The 16,111-nt window shown below is 33.1% G+C and overlaps 2 protein-coding genes across 3 annotated transcripts; one reads left to right on the top strand and one right to left on the bottom strand.

Annotated features, from left to right (window-relative positions):
- The first annotated feature begins 8,338 nt into the window (after positions 1-8,338).
- On the top strand, positions 8,339-11,915 carry LOC133690356 (uncharacterized). 2 transcript variants are annotated; one of them, XM_062110624.1, is made up of 6 exons: positions 8,339-8,663; positions 8,953-9,234; positions 9,334-9,507; positions 9,614-9,720; positions 10,152-10,486; positions 11,023-11,915. In XM_062110624.1, exons 1-6 carry the CDS (start codon positions 8,502-8,504, stop codon positions 11,637-11,639), a joined length of 1,677 nt encoding a protein of 558 aa, XP_061966608.1. In that variant the 5' UTR covers positions 8,339-8,501; the 3' UTR covers positions 11,640-11,915. The 2 variants fall into 2 exon arrangements, with proteins under 2 accessions (XP_061966608.1, XP_061966609.1); XM_062110625.1 differs by having other exon boundaries at positions 8,523-8,663; positions 8,908-9,234.
- Positions 11,916-12,237: 322 nt separating this feature from the next.
- Positions 12,238-15,240, bottom strand: LOC133689035 (uncharacterized). Its single transcript, XM_062108741.1, has 4 exons — positions 15,010-15,240; positions 14,145-14,526; positions 13,174-13,890; positions 12,238-12,907 (listed from the first exon to the last, which is right to left on the bottom strand). The coding sequence occupies exons 2-4, from the start codon at positions 14,509-14,511 to the stop codon at positions 12,696-12,698; spliced, it is 1,296 nt and encodes a 431-aa protein (XP_061964725.1). The 5' UTR covers positions 14,512-14,526; positions 15,010-15,240; the 3' UTR covers positions 12,238-12,695.
- Positions 15,241-16,111: the final 871 nt, after the last annotated feature.

The raw sequence follows: 16,111 nt of genomic DNA, 5'->3' as shown, positions 1-16,111 counted from the left end.
AAATATGCTTACTTTAATAATGTGTTGAATTCAATACTTTATCTACATTACAAAAAATACACCAAAACAAAAAAAAATAGCAAAAAAAAACCCTTAAAATAAAATAAAATAGAAGAAACACTTACCTTTTAAACTGATGAAGATTCACAAGAAAACTTGCTAAAGATTGCAGGTGAAAACTTTGAAGAACGGAGAGGAAAAGAATCGAAATTTAAGGTGAAAAACTGAGGAGGAAGAAAAAATGAACTGAAAGGGCGGTCGCTGGAACTTATATGGCAGTTTTACCGACGAATTCACCGACGGATATAAAATTAATTATTATTTTAAATTATTCCGTCGATAATGTGTCAAAAATCCGTCAGTATTTTTTGAATTTTGCACTAAAATTTTTGATGACCCTCCATATTTTTCGTGGTCCGTCGGTAATTCCGTCGGCGAACTGACGTGGTTAGAGATGCATTTAATGCACAATCCTTTGGAATTCGCACGGTCCGTCGGTAATGTCGTCGGTAAAATTGACCCGCCGATAACTTGCCGACGTACTTATATCCGTCGGTATGGTCGTCGGTGATTGTGGCATTTCAAGTAATTATTTTCGAACTCTCTGTGAAATGCCGACGGACTTAATCCGTCAATATGCACGTCGGTGATTGTGGCATTTCAAGTAATTATTTTCAAAATCTCTGTGAAATGCCGACAGACTTAAGCCGTCGGTATGGGCGTTAGTGATTGTGGCATTTCAAGTAATTATTTTCAAACTATCTGTGAAATGCCGATGGACTTAATCTGTCGGTATGCATGTCGGTGATTGTGGCATTTCAAGTAATTATTTTCGTGTTACAAAATATATCATCCATGATCTATAATTATTTCAAGTAATTATTTCGTGATTGTGACATTTCAAGTAATTATTTCAAGTAATAAATATTTCGTGTTACAAAATATATCATCCATAATCTAAATTACATGAAAGAAAGGGTTTTATAGAGGGCTTAATTTTGATTGTTAGTCAAAATTTTCTTCTTTTTCGTCATCAATTGAATTGTCATCACCCTCATCGCAATCTTCAATATGGATATCATCTACTTCATCCACATTTGCTTGTCCGCTAAAGCTCAAAACAACATTCAACTTCTCTGCGTCAACATTAACAAGACTATCATCGAAAACACGAAAATTTGAATTTTCTTCCATTTCGTCAGAATCTTTCAACAAATCAAAAAACCTAGCTGCATCTGCATTAGGTTCTTCTTCTAAGATTGGACATTGACTGACATTACCTTGATTCATTCTCATTGCATCCATAACCATATTTCTGTAAGGATTAGTGTTGTCATTTGCCACTTCATGCACGTTGCTAGCACTAGAAGTAGACCCAACCACCGTTTCTTCCATTCTACTCTCATTAACAAATACCTCTCCATGTGCATACCAACACTAGTAATTCTTCATAAACCCTTTGTGTAGAAGATGCATCATTACAACATCTGGATGCAGATACTTTTTATTTTGACACTTCCTGCATAGACACCTAATATCGTCTCCAGTAAAATTTCTAGAAATAGATGTTGCGAAATTAATAAAACCCTGAACCTCGTTACAATAATCCATCCTCCGCAATCCTTGAGGTGAATCTCGATACATCCATGAACGATCATCCATGATTTATATCGAACCTCTATAAAATTATGATGACATCATGTATTAATTAACTAAGTTAGGTAAATAAACTTGCAAAAATATTACTTTACCTCGATATTATCCAACAAACCAATCACAACTTCTCATAAATATTAAATATTCATTATCATTTATCAACGTCCATACAAATTAAAATATATAAATTTACAGAAATTACCACTCCGCAATACCATTGATAAAACTTTAAACGGACCCATTAAGCAAGCTATTAATTATTTCAAAACAGCACATGTACTTCGGTAGTTCCATAAAGTTTTAACAATTTACAAACAAATACAATCTTACAAAATCTAAAACAAACCATAACAGGTATAGAATTATACATTCATTTACTACAAGTTTGTTTGAGAAATAACAATAAAACATGTACATCTACTAACAAAATACATATACTAAAAAAACAATAAAATTGATATTTAATTAAATGTTAAAATTTAAAAAGATAGAATTACTTACAAAAATTGATAAAATCCGTCAGTAAATCAGAACACGGATGTTGTGACCACAAAACTTCAAGAAATATAACTTGTTGTGCTGATATGAGGGAGATTTTTGTTTGGGGGGGAGGGGGGGCTGGTTGTTTGCAGATGGGGAGAGTTGGGATTAGGAAGAAGAAGGAGAAATAGGGGAGGAGAGGGTCGGCAAAGCGGACATATATTAACTTTTCCCGACAGTTTCACTGACGTACACTCCGTCGGTGAAATCGTCGATGATTCTGACGGAACAATCGACACGTCACCGTACGGATCTGCCATTTCAAATCCATCGGTGATTTCGTCGGCAATATAAACGGCGAACCGGTCACATCGTTGTGCGGGCTGTCTTTTTGAATCCGTCGGAAAAAATAACCCGCCAAAACCTCCACGTCAGCGACCCGCCTTTTTTTTACGATGGAAACTTTTCCGTCCGTAATTCAATCGGTAATTACCGACTAAAGTACGGACAGAATAGTGTCCGTTGGTAATTTTGACCTCAAATTACCGACAGAAATATGCCGTCGGTAAATCCGTTGCTATTTAGCGAATTTCTGATAGTAGTTCTAGAAGAATGGACCATGCAATTAGAGTTTGTGACAAGATGTGTGAACATGGAATTTCTCCTGATTTGAAGACTTTTGAGACTCTGATTTGGGGATTTGCTGAAGCCAAGCAGTCGTGGAATGCAGAATAATTTCTCCAGATTATGACAGAATTTGAGGTTCAGCCTGAAAAATCGACCATGTTGCTTGGAGCTAAAGCATGTCGTGCTACTGGAATGACGCAAGAGCCAAGTAGAATTCTTAGTATGATAAACAGAAGAGAAACCTAAAGAAACCGTATGAAAAGCATATAGCATAGGTCCCATTTTGAATGTCTTACAGATACTAATTAAGTACAGTTACAAGTGACCACAAAGGATCTCCTGCAACTCTTGGAAAAAGCAAGATATATGATAACTTTTGTGTATGTTTGATGTGAAAAACAACTCTTTATACATGTTTGAAATGTTTCATGCTTTAACTATTCCATTTAATTACATTTCAAAATGTTATTATTCGACCCGCAGAGTAGCATGATATGTAGCTCAAAGAGTCCTGCTCGAGCCCAGGAATACATCCATGTCTCTGGGCAAGGAAGTTAGAGCTTCATCCTATTCCCATGCACGCAAGCAATTATCATTCATTTCTCTGTTTCTCTCGACTGTCCACTTTTCCATCCTCCAAGAGTCCAAAGAGAATATTTGAACGTTATCCGTGTAGAAATTAAAAAAATAAAATAATAATAATAATAATAATAATAATACTCCAAAGGTATCAGAAAAGCGATAATTATAGCCAGCAAGACTCCTGTTTGGACGTTTTCTTCAACGTAAGCCTATTCTTTCCTCCAACACTATATTATAGCCAAGCATAATTATTTTTTGAGAGACGATGTTATTATTTAAAAATTATATTAGTCTCTTCACTTGTATCCTTTCGTAGAAATGTAAGTTAATTTTATTTTAATTAAATAATAAAAAGATAAGCAATTATATCATAATAGATCATTTCTTAAAAAAAAATGATCTCGATAATTTTGAGAAATATTTTTTCAAAAAATAACAAATAATATAGCTCAATTCACAATTTATTCAAAACAGAAAGATAAAATGGGGTAAAAAAACAAACTTAAAAAATCAATTCTAGTCAACCCAAATTAACATGACAAACTAACCAAGGTAATTAGGGTCGAGACCTAGAATATCCCACCAAATCCGCAACTAAAATCATGAAATCAGAATAACCTGATAGAAGTAAAATAAAGAAAATTTTAAGCCTGTTTTTTTTCTTTTTAAATCAACTCGTATTAACTTTTCAAACATATGATCCGGGTTATTAAACCCAAAGCACCCTATCTGAAAAAAAAACATGAAACTCAATTCTCAATCAATCAAATATTAAAATATAAAATTAAAAAATATATATACAAAAGGATTCAAAAAACAAAAGAGCAATTAAAAGAATGATGATCAAAATTGAAAAGAAAAATTAATTTAGCAAAAGGACCTAAAAAATCAAAAGAATGAGAATCAAGATTGATATAAAAATAAAAATACTTTTTTTTATTAAAGAGTGAAATTGAAAAAAAAAACTTTAACAAAAAAAAAATGATGTCTAAATTGGTAAAAGTAATATAACATAAATTTGGATTGAATGATGAAATTGAAAACAAATAAAACTTTTACAAAAGAGCCAAGAAAAAAAATTAAAAATCAAAAGAATAAGTATCAAATTGAAAAAAATAATATTTGTCAAACTGGAATTGATATACGAAATTAAAACGAATATAACCTTTATAAAAGGGCCAAGAATAAATATTAAAAATAAAAAAATAAGAACTGAAATTGAAATATTAACAACAAAAAAGATCAAGTTATAATTTTCGAGAAAAAAAATAAAAAACAAAAAAAACAAAAAAAAAATCTATCGACAACAAATCGCTCCATTTCCACCAACATTTGTTGCATCATGAGAAAAAGAATAGAGCATAACTTTTAACAACACGGCCGGAAGGTATTTTTTGTGTGGGTCTCCCACGTGTTAGCTTGTGCGTTGCACGCACAATAAATTTTTTTAATCTAATTAATAATTAAACCCTGCTAAAAGATCAAAAATACTTGTATGGTTGTGTAGTTCTATGAATTTTGATTTGAAGGGCAATCATTTTATTGCTTAAAAAAATAGAAAGATACATGCCTCTTATTAATTCTTTAATAATTAATGGGACATATAAAATAAAATTTAGTACCCAAAACTAAGACTTTTATTGTTTTTTAAAAAGACAAAGATATTATTATTATTCTATTCAAGTAAATAGTGACAATAAATCTGTATGTTTGTATGCGTACATGTTCTCATATATGAAGATTTCTATATGGATCTTGTAAGAACACACATTAGAGTTATAAAATGCTTATAACCAAATACTATGTTTCTTTTTTAGAATTAATTATGAAATGTTATGAATATGGTCTTATAAGATAACATTTATTTTAAAGAAATTCTATACTTACAATTGATTTTTTATTTTTTAATACGATTAAACAACAAATGAAGTCTAACTAGTATATTAATCAGCGCTCCACAACGGGTTAATAACAATTTTTATTTCAAATGTAAAAAAAAATATTAAGCGTAATTTTTAAGTGTCTTGGATCTAGTTGCGGAGCCAGATCCAATCCAATAGCCTTGGGTCTGGCTAGTTGGGTTTGGTTGTGGAGCCAGACCCAATAACCTTGGATTTGACTCCTTGGATCTATCATCACATCAAAATAATTCAAAAACATCAAAAAATATTAACTTGAAAAAAAAAATTCAAATTTTTTAAAAACATTTTTAAAACACAAAAACAAATATGCTTTAATAAGAAAATTCAACCAACATAAAATGAAAAACAATCACCATCACTCAACTTTTGTACAATATAAAAAAAAATCACATCAATTTATTTTTTCTTTATAGTATGGAAAAAAATCAATAAGAAAAAACAAAAAAAATAAAGAGGAAAAAACATAAAATTAGAAATATCTTAAAAGTAAAAAACTTAAAGGGAAAGAAATTAGTTGTCAATCTATTGGACGCTGCTCTACTATATACTATTCATGATATTACTGTAAAAAATATTTTATTTGAAGATTGTGATGATGCAAATACATTTCGCGTTTTTAACCCAACTCAAACATTTTTACATTTGAAAATATTGTTATTGACCTGCTATGGAGCACAGGCTAATATGCTAATTATTATATTAATACGTAATAGTTATTTTTTAATATATTTTAAAAACAAATATATTGGGATAATATATATTTTTTTTTCAAAATTTATTTTTTTATATCATCACATTAAAATAATACAAAAACATCAAAAAAATATTAATTTTAATTAAATTAAAAAATTAAATTTTTTAAAAGCATTTTTGAAAGGCAAACATGTTTTAATAAGAAAATTCAAACAAACTTTAAATGAAAAAAAAATTATCATCACCCAACTTTTATACAATATAAAAGGTCCCATCAATTTATTTTCTCTTTACTATAAGAAAAAAAATAAATAAGAGAAAAAAATCTAAATAAGCAAAAAAATAAAATTGAAAATATCTGGCAGCCAAGTCGGACCCAATAGCGTTGTGTCCGGCTGTCCAGCCAGACCCAAGATCGGTGGGTCTGGATGAAAGTCAGACCCAATAGCCTCTAGTCTAGCTTTGAGCGAGACCCAATAGCATTGGGTCTGGTGGCCAAGCAAGACTCAGCAGAACTTTTTGATTAATAAACAGAAAAGACAATGCTCCCCAGGTGTTACAATGTCATCCACAATGTGAACACTATATGTCTGCAGTGTAGTCCACAGTGCAATGAGTCTATATCCACAATATTATTTTTTAAAATATATTGATATAATATTTTTTATATCATCACATCAAAATAATACAGAAACATTAAAAAAATATTAATTTGAAGTAAAAAAAAATAAAAATAAATTCTATTTTTTAAAGCAGTTTTGAAACATAAAAACAAACATGCTTTAATAAGAAAATTCAACCCAACCTGAAATGAAAAACAATTATCATCACCCAATTTTTGTACAATATAAAAAAAATCACATCAATTTATTTTCTCTTTACAGTATGAAAAATATTCAATAAAAGAAAAAAAAGTTTAAAGAGGAAATAAAATAAAATTGGAAATATCTTAAAAGAAAAAAATTTAAGGGAAAAAATTAGTTGCCAATGTATTGGGCGTTGCTCTGCCATACGCTATTCATGGTGCTACTGTAGAAAATATTTTATTTGAAGATGGTGATGGTGCAAATACATTTTGTATTTTTAACCCAACTCAAGCATTTTTACATTTGAAAAAAAAATTGTTATTGACCCACTACGTAGCGCGGGCCAATATATTAGTTTTTATATTGTTATGTAATGGTTATTTTTAAAAAAATATATATTGAGATAATATTTTTTTATTTTTTAACATTGGATTTTTATATCATCACATCGAAATAATACACAATCATAAAAAATATTAATTTAAATTAAATAAAAAAATAAAAAAAAATCATATTTCTTTTAAAATATTTTTGAAAGGCAAAAACAAACATGTTTTAATAAGAAAATTTAAACCAACCTCAAATAAAAAAAAAATGATCTTCACCCAACTTTTATATAATATAAAAAAAGTCTCATTAATTTATTTATTTTTACCGTATGAAAAAAATAAAAAACAATATAAAAAGACAAAAAAAATTAAAATTAAAAATATCCGGCGATCCAGCCAAATCTAATAGTATTGGGTTTAACTATCAAATCAAACCTAATATATTTAAAATATGTTTGGGAACGCGGTGCAAACCGCATTCCCAAAAAAATTAATTTTTTTTGTTAAAATTTAATATGTTTTATATGTTTTAGATCATTTTGATATGCTGATGTCAAAAATAATTTTTAAAAAAATAAAAAAAAATATCATTGGCATGTATTTCAACATGAAAAGTTATTTGAAAAGTAACTGCAACCACACTGTCAAATACTCTTTTAATAATACTAAATGAATCTACGTACACGACACCTGAAAAATATTTTTACTAACCTTTTAAATATAATAGAATAAATATATTTAATGATACTCAGTTTCCATAAATTAAATATTTGGCTGACAAATAAAGAGAAAAAATATATAAAAGATAAGATAGCAGGAAAAAAATAATTCGAAAAGTAATATCCAATCTTGGTTGTCTATTCTTCCCCTCTTCATATAGATTTCCGACACATGGGACTTACAATAAACACATGTTAATCAACACACTAATTCCCCTGTCACCATTACTCTTTCCCACGTGTAAGCTCCATAAACACATTCTTCTCAAGCAACTCCCAGATCAATTGACACGTGTTTTCTCAACCCAAAAACGTCATCATTTTAAGGAATCAACGGACCCCACACTTTATCCACTCACTCTTACGTGTCGGCTATCACGTGCATATTAAATCCTTGCTAAAATCCCAAACGGCCCTCGCGCCTAGCACGACCATCGCTGATCACACCCCTCTAACGGAAGCCAGTTCTCGTAATTTCACCATCCAAGTACCTGCCACACGGGTTCTCTCACATGCTGGCCGTCAAAAACACCGTTAAAAACTCTCTCTCTTCTCTTTTCTTCGCTCATGATCATTTCTTCGATATTTCCTGCGTCTAATCTTAAAAAAAGGAAAAGGAAGAAAGGAAGAAGAAAATAAATCATCTTTATCTTTAATTTATAGATTTTCAGGGAAGATTTGCTGTTGATGAATTCAGGGAAACTGAAGGGACAACGTGGAAAGACGTCGAGTTCGTCGTCTTCGCTGGATAAAAGGGGAGCAGTGAAGCTAGAGATCGTTGAGGATCCATTAGAGGAAGAATATGGACCTCTTCATAAGCGTTCCAAGGCTTCACAAACTATTCAACAGGTAATCTTAAAAAAAAATTGAACATATTATTGTTTTTTCTTTTTGGTTCCTGAGAAAATCAAGAAAACATGGGAAAATAGTTTCTTCACTTAATTTGATTGTATCGGTCAAGGTAGAAAGATTGGGACTTCGGGATTTTTAGTACATAGGTTTTTAAGATTTTGGGAAATTATGGGGTTTCTTTGTTTGATTTTGGTTTTAATTATGGTGTTAGTGTTGATTTTGCATGTTTTTATTGTTATAGGGATTGTGATTTTTTTGTAATTGGGTTTGTTGGTAATTTGATCAGTGGGGTGCGGGTGCTAATGCAATTCCTATTACCGCCGGGCAATATAATCCGTTAGATGAGCCTAGTCCGCTTGGACTGCAGTTGAGGAAGAGCCCATCATTGTTGGATTTGATTCAAATGAGGCTCACTCAAGGGAATGCTTCTGTACTCGGAACACAAGAGACCGAAAATTTGAACTTGGGTTTTAAGAAGGAGAGTAAGACTGCAGCTGCTTCCAGCTCCATCGACAAGCTTAAGGCTTCAAATTTTCCTGCCTCCATTCTAAGGATTGGGAGCTGGGAGGTAACGAATGATTTTGTGTTTTCGGTATGTATTATTGTTGTGGTGGTGATTTTAGTTCATGGGTTGCTGAGGGTTTGTGTTTTTTTTTTTTTTTGGCAGTATAAGTCGAGATATGAAGGTGATTTGGTGGCGAAGTGTTACTTTGCGAAGCATAAGCTGGTTTGGGAAGTTCTTGAAGGTGGTCTTAAGAGCAAGATTGAAATCCAGTGGTCTGATATCATGGCTCTGAAGGCAAACTGTCCCGACAATGGACCTGGGACATTGAATGTTGTGGTAATGTATTGACTTTTACTGCCTTTTTTTGAAGCTAACAGTGGGTGTTTGTATGACTATGGCTGTGCTAATTTGGTCTCTCTTTTTTTTTTGTTGTATGATGCAGCTAGCGAGGCAGCCCCTTTTCTTCAGGGAGACTAATCCACAGCCCCGAAAACATACCTTGTGGCAGGCAACGGCAGATTTTACTGATGGACAGGCTAGCATACACAAGTAAGATATTTGTACCATATTGCTTTATTTTTCACTCTTCTGCGTGTATTTAATATTTTGATTTCCACTCTTCAACTGGTAGGTTTTTTCTGCATGAATTTGTTGTGGATTTTTTTTTTCCAATTTTATGAGTTTTGTTTTATGTATTTTGAAAATGGCAATCTTCTGGATTGCACTTTTAGAAAGACACACTGTGTACATTGATTTGGCAGAAAATTGTTCTCTGTTTGTTCACATCATATTTCATGCCTACTCAAACCACGAAACTGTAGTTAACAAATCATATATTGTGCAAAAACTTTCTGAATACATCTATTATAAATAATATAATCATGAAGGACACTTATTTTGAGATTTTTCTTGCTAAGATGCCACCATTTGTTTAGCCACGAGGGAATGATACTCAAATTTTTGTTAATATGGTTTTGCAGGCAACATTTTCTGCAATGTCCACTAGGGCTGTTAAATAAACATTTTGAAAAGCTGATCCAGTGCGACATGCGTTTGAACTTCTTAAGTCGACAGCCAGAGATAAATCTGAATTCACCATATTTTGAACAGAGACCGCCTGTTTTTGAGGATCTGGATGATTCTAAATGTCAAGATTTTAATCAAGTGGAGTCTGCTAAGGTATCTGTTGTTTCTGGCTTCCATCATCTAGCATCACCATCTGCAGCTCAATCATCTTCCTTAGAGATTGATAAAGAGGATCCTTCTGCTTCGACATCAGACCATATGTCCCGAGAAGCTCCTTCTCCCAGCTCAGGTATCATGATGTCTTGAATTTGCTTCCAACATGTTTTAAAAATGATGTCATTTATGGTAGTTTTCATACAAGTGATTTATAAACTGTCTGGCCGTATCCCAGTTGTAGTGCAATGGCCCATAACCCAGTGCTAGTGTTGCCAAATTAGCATTCTGCAATGAACTTGCACATAAGATTCAGAGGTTTGGAGTTTTTTCATGATCTGCTCTTAGGAGTCAAAAACCTCAGTGTTTGATGTCACAGGATTCAGAGGTTGGTGTTTTTGCATGATCCCTTGAGAGTCAAAAACCTCGGTGCTTGATGTTTTGTCTCTAGTTACTATTGACATGTCCAGCACATCACTTTCAATCCCTATGTTTATTGTTGTTACTGTCAATGTTTTTCTTCCTATTGCAGCTAGGATTCTAGCATTTTTTTCCCTGTGGTTTGAGTGTTGCTCAAAGTGTGAATGGTTTGGGATCTGTTTCTATAGCTTATGAGTGGGTGCATATCTACATCCTAATCTAAATTATCACTGATTGATCTTCTTGTACTAGTGATGGACACTCGTGCAATTGAAGGGAGTGGAATTTGTGAAGCTGTTGATTCCAAAGCACCAAGGAACTGGGATCAGATTAAAGTGCCAGGCTTGCGCCATTCCATGTCGATGACTGATCTTATGAACCACATTGGGAACTGTATTTCAGAACAGATGACCTCAGGAAATCAACTCTTTTCTGCTAATGAATCAGAATGTCGGGACATATTAGAGGACATAGCTCAGTGCCTTCTTAGCGACACCCAACAAACAACCTCCTCTGATGAGAAAAGGATCATGGCAAGGGTCAATTCTCTCTGTTGCCTTTTGCAGAAGGACCCTGCTTCCACACAGAACATGCAGGTTAATGGGGAAAGTTTCTTTGAGGAGTCTAACAATGGGAAGGGGCTTCAGCTAAACTGCACCAATGAGTCGCCGCATGAGAATAAATTTAGAGGTGATATCAGAGGGTCTGAAGGTAGCAGTATCAAGGATGTTTCTGGCAGCAAGCAGGCACTAGGAATGTCGAGGAAAGACTCATTTGGGGACCTGCTACTCCATCTCCCTCGAATTGCGTCTCTTCCAAAGTTCTTATTCAACATTTCTGAAGAAGATGGTGACAATCAAGATATATAGATAATTATGTTTTGTTTAATAATCGGAGCTAGATAGTCAATCTCTGGCTCTCTCAACTTGTGAACGTAGATTTGTTGGTTGTTTAATATTATCTTAAGGGTCCAAGCAGATGCTTCCACCATTAGTTTGAACCTTGGGAAAGCACTGGGATTCCGAAATTTGGTTTGATGAAGGATCCCGATGAATGCCCCATGTACAAATCTTTTAAGCTGTTGTCGCCTCACTGTTCATCATTCATTTCCCATAAATTACATTATGATTTTTATTTCTATGCAATGAGGTTCATCATTTTCCCTCTCTGCCTGCCGTAATTGCAAATTTTAGCGTTAAGAGTAAGGGTAAGCTGGGTACAAAATTCGATATGGTAAGGGGTAACTTATGGTATACGGTTTTGCTGTATGGCCGTGAAACTGAAACCCTAGGCTAATGGGTTTGGCAAATAAAACTAGATAAGTCTGTAAATGGTAATTACTTCGATCGGGTATGACGCTGTTGGGTCTGGTGTTTTGTTGTCATATTTCCCGATAACTGAACCAAGGTTCAAGCCAAACAGCAAATTGCATTCTCTCAGCCTGCAAATTGTGCTATCCCACACTCCGATACGCAACATAACATCATTTTACTATTTTTATTTTGAATAGAGAAGAATTCTACTGAAGAAAACGAATGTTATACAGGGAACAGGGGATGTTGAGAGATAAGAAAAAAATCATATTTGTTCAGAGCCGAGCTTTCTAATTCCATTGTGTGTTCGCTATGTAACAAAGCGTGTTGCGGAACACAATGAATCCAAGAGAATTGTAAATGATCTTCTTTGAAGAGTTCTTCAAACAAATATACCAATCACTGCTATGTGCACCTCTAAGGAGCCCGTTATTGTACGCCTGCATACATTTCAGTTGCATAATGCCTCACCAACGTATGGACAGCTGCATGTACTTCCCTACTCCAACCACTTTCTAATTGTATTCCATATTTTGCCTTCATTTCCTTCCAACGGTGGTTTAATGATATATACACTAGAAAGGTTTTTTAAAGAACAGATGAGGAGGAGGCTCATAGTAAGCTGTCACATACAAAGCATGAAGGATCTCTCATCTGATCTTCAGGTATTGCTTGCTGCAAGCACATGGCATGGAATGCATGACCGCATGGAAGAACAGCAACATCTGGAAATTTATCAGACTCCAACTCCTCATCAGTTGGTAATGGCGAATGAGCTAGATCATTCTCGCATAAAAAACAATTATGTCCAAGTTTAACAAAATCTGCAATATGAAGACGATATCCTTTAATTAGATGCTTGTTCCAAGTAATTGGATGACCAGATATATTGGAAGAACAAATCAAGAAGTTATAAAAAAAAAATAAGCAAAATCTTCTATTTGGAAAATGCTCTGCATTGAAAGCTCAAAGAAGAAGAATCTTCAATTCAGGACAAGGTCACAAGTGTGGAAACAACTATAGCAGATTTTAGCAGAGAATATTTCCAAAACATGAAGCGAAGAAATTAAAAGAGATCTTTCGGACATACCATCCCACTTTATATAATGTTCAGGAGAGAAGCTTCTTGTTTTGGCGTGGGATGAACTCGTTTTTTTAGACAATGTAGAAGATGTCTTTTTCTTCACCTGGAAAGCCTTTGAAGATGTTTTACCTGAATCCTGTGAAGATGCTATCTTTCTCTTTACCTGCCATACTCGCTTGGGAATTGCAGGTAATTGGTTTCCGCTTTTCTTAACAGCTTCTGCAGAACATTTTCTCTTCTGAAGAGGCTGATCCCTGTGAGCTCGATCAGACAAGCTTATTTTAGTGGGAAAATTAGATGGACCTTCTGAAGGTTCTTTCTTTTCCTTTTCCTGCTCGGGAGTTGGGGTTATTTTTTTCCCACTCTTTTTAACAGCTTGTATTTGGTTTCTACTCTTCTTAACAGCTCCTGCAGAACATTTTCCCTTCTGAGTGGGCTGAACCCTATGAACTTGATCGGATGAACTCATGTTCGGAGACAAATTAGATGGTTCTTTTGAAGTTTCTTTCTTTTCCTTTACTTTCCAAGCACTTGAAGATGGTTTAGATGAATGCTTTAGAGGTACTATCTTAGCCTTCACCCCCAAATCCTGTCCTGAAGTTGGAGGTAATTTATCTCCACTTTTCTTGACAGGTCGCATTGGATTCCCATTATCATTAGCAGCTTTTGCAGAGTGCCTGCTGTTCTGAGTTAGCTGATGAGGTTGAGCAAGGCCTGATTTACCTGCAAAATCCGCAATCAAGAATGCTCATTTAGAAATGAAAATTCCACAGATAGATTTTTACACTACTAGAAAGCTTCAACCTCCTATATTCACAAGAAATGTCAAGGACATGGTAGCACAAGAAAGATTCAGCCAAAAGAATTATCATCTTCTAATCAGTTAAAGTTAGAATCTTTAGGAATAAGAGGTAACCAGTACTGATGACTAGCTATGCAAAGATTACCATACACTTCAGGGTCGAACTGTACAATACCTGATCGAACTTTTAGGCCGTTGCTTCTTTTAGCCTTAGCAGCAACATAATCGGAGGTTGATACAGTTTGGGAGGTCCCAGCTGCCTTGATATTTTCATTCTGTAGTCCATGTTCATCTGGGGTTCTTGCTTCAGTTGCATTTTCTGAACTTATCCTATACAATTTTCCCTGATTTTCAACTGGAAAAGTAGAGTCTCTTCGACGAGAAAGTTTCGATGCAGTTCCACGGATTTCAGAACATTTTCGTGAATCCCTGTTTACATATCTAGCTTTTGTACCACCATGTACTCCTAACAATAACCCAGTTGGCTCACAATCACAATTCAAGTTGGCTGTACAGGTCCTGACATCATGAGTAATGTCCATTGCAGAAAAAGAATCCTGCGTTGACATTCATAAATTCAACATTAATCACTCAAACACTGCTTTCCAAAACTAAAACATATGGCATGGCATGCATGAAAAATTATGAATTGTAAATAACAGCAATGAAATATGATTCCCTAACAAGATTCAAATCTGATTATATCATGTTACAAAGGCTATAAACAAACAGGTAGGTAACAATGTTGTCTGATTGGCTATTTCCAATCACATAATGAAGTAATAGGTTATCAATATCCGTATCATCTATAACAGATTTTTCTTGGAATTCTGCACAAATTTGGAGTCTTAAGACACTAAAGACTACCTAGAAATTATGCAGAACAGTAATATTATCCTAAGATATTGCACCACAACATCCCTTCTGATTCTTGAAAAAAGAAACCCAATTTCTTTAAATTAAAAATTCTTGAAAATCCTAAAAGACCCGTTAAAAATACAAGAAAACAGAAGGGTTTCACAAAGAAGAAAGAAAAATACCTGTTACAAAAATCCTGAGGACTAGCTAATTTTGATGATGGAAAGAATTTTGCCAAGTAAATTTCTTGAAACAGAAAATTAAAGGGTTCTCTTTTCTATTATCGAAAGAAATTTACGGAGCAAGATGAAGAAGAATTAAAGCATGGAGCAGGCAGGCAGGCCACTTTAATTTCTTGTAATTTATTAGGTTTGTGATTTTGTGTTCTTTGAACAGACCTCAATACGGAGAAGAGACATGCGAGGAGGGTTCGGCAACATATATAGAGTTTGGCGTTGGGGTCCACAATTTAGCCGTCTCTTACGTGGACAGCTGTCATTGGATTAGGTCTACGGTGTTCTTGTAATTGGATTGGAGCCGTTAGCGCAACAGGCCTAATATAGAGATTTTCTTTTATTTTATTAAAAAAAAAAAAGATTCAAGTAGATGCCTTAAATAAAAATATTTTGATAATAAGTATGGTAAATTGATAATGGTGGTTTGTCAAAATAAAAATAAAAATAAAAAAAATAAATAATAATATTAACTATCACGTATTATTATTCCTTAATAATATTCATGGATTATTATTAAAGTGAAATATATTGTTAAATTTGATTAATTTGATGTCATGAAATTTAAATATATAGAAACTAATAATAAATATTAAAAAAAAATTAAGAGTGAGAAAAATCTAAATTGAAATAATAAAAATATTATTTGAGTTTTCAATGCATCAGTGAAATCATTTTAAAAGTATTATTTATTTATTTATTTATTCGCGAAGTGTTTTATATTCATACCATAATATATAAAAACATACAATTGACATGAGTTGATGTTGCACTGGCGCGTTCACCAAAACATGTCTCCATCACATTCTTTACTTGTTGGATTAATTGAAACAAATTCAATTTGTTTAACATAGTGAATTTGTTTCAATTAATCAACTCAAAAGGTTATTATCTTTGTTAATGTTAATTAAAAATTAAATTAAAAATAAATATAGATTAAAATATTTTTATCTAATTTTATGGAGAGCCCTTCAAATCTTTTTATTTAATTATATAACAATTAATTTTTTATAAAGCTTGCTAGTTTAAATTTCATTTTCTAGTATAATTC

This window comes from Populus nigra, chromosome 3 (assembly GCF_951802175.1).
Source record: "Populus nigra chromosome 3, ddPopNigr1.1, whole genome shotgun sequence".
NCBI classification, from domain to species: Eukaryota; Viridiplantae; Streptophyta; class Magnoliopsida; order Malpighiales; family Salicaceae; genus Populus; species Populus nigra.
Note: the sequence above shows the minus strand (reverse complement) of the source record. Positions and strands in the feature narration are given on the sequence as shown.

Coding starts and splice junctions, on each gene's coding strand:
- LOC133690356 (XM_062110624.1), top strand. CDS start 8,502: ATGAATTCAGGGAAACTGAAGGGACAACGTGGAAAGACGTCGAGTTCG. Junction 9,508..9,613: donor CTGGGACATTGAATGTTGTG/GTAATGTATTGA, acceptor TGTATGATGCAG/CTAGCGAGGCAGCCCCTTTT. Junction 10,487..11,022: donor AGCTCCTTCTCCCAGCTCAG/GTATCATGATGT, acceptor TTCTTGTACTAG/TGATGGACACTCGTGCAATT.
- LOC133689035 (XM_062108741.1), bottom strand. CDS start 14,511: ATGGACATTACTCATGATGTCAGGACCTGTACAGCCAACTTGAATTGT. Junction 13,891..14,144: donor CGGCCTAAAAGTTCGATCAG/GTATTGTACAGT, acceptor CGGATTTTGCAG/GTAAATCAGGCCTTGCTCAA. Junction 12,908..13,173: donor ACATTATATAAAGTGGGATG/GTATGTCCGAAA, acceptor TTCATATTGCAG/ATTTTGTTAAACTTGGACAT.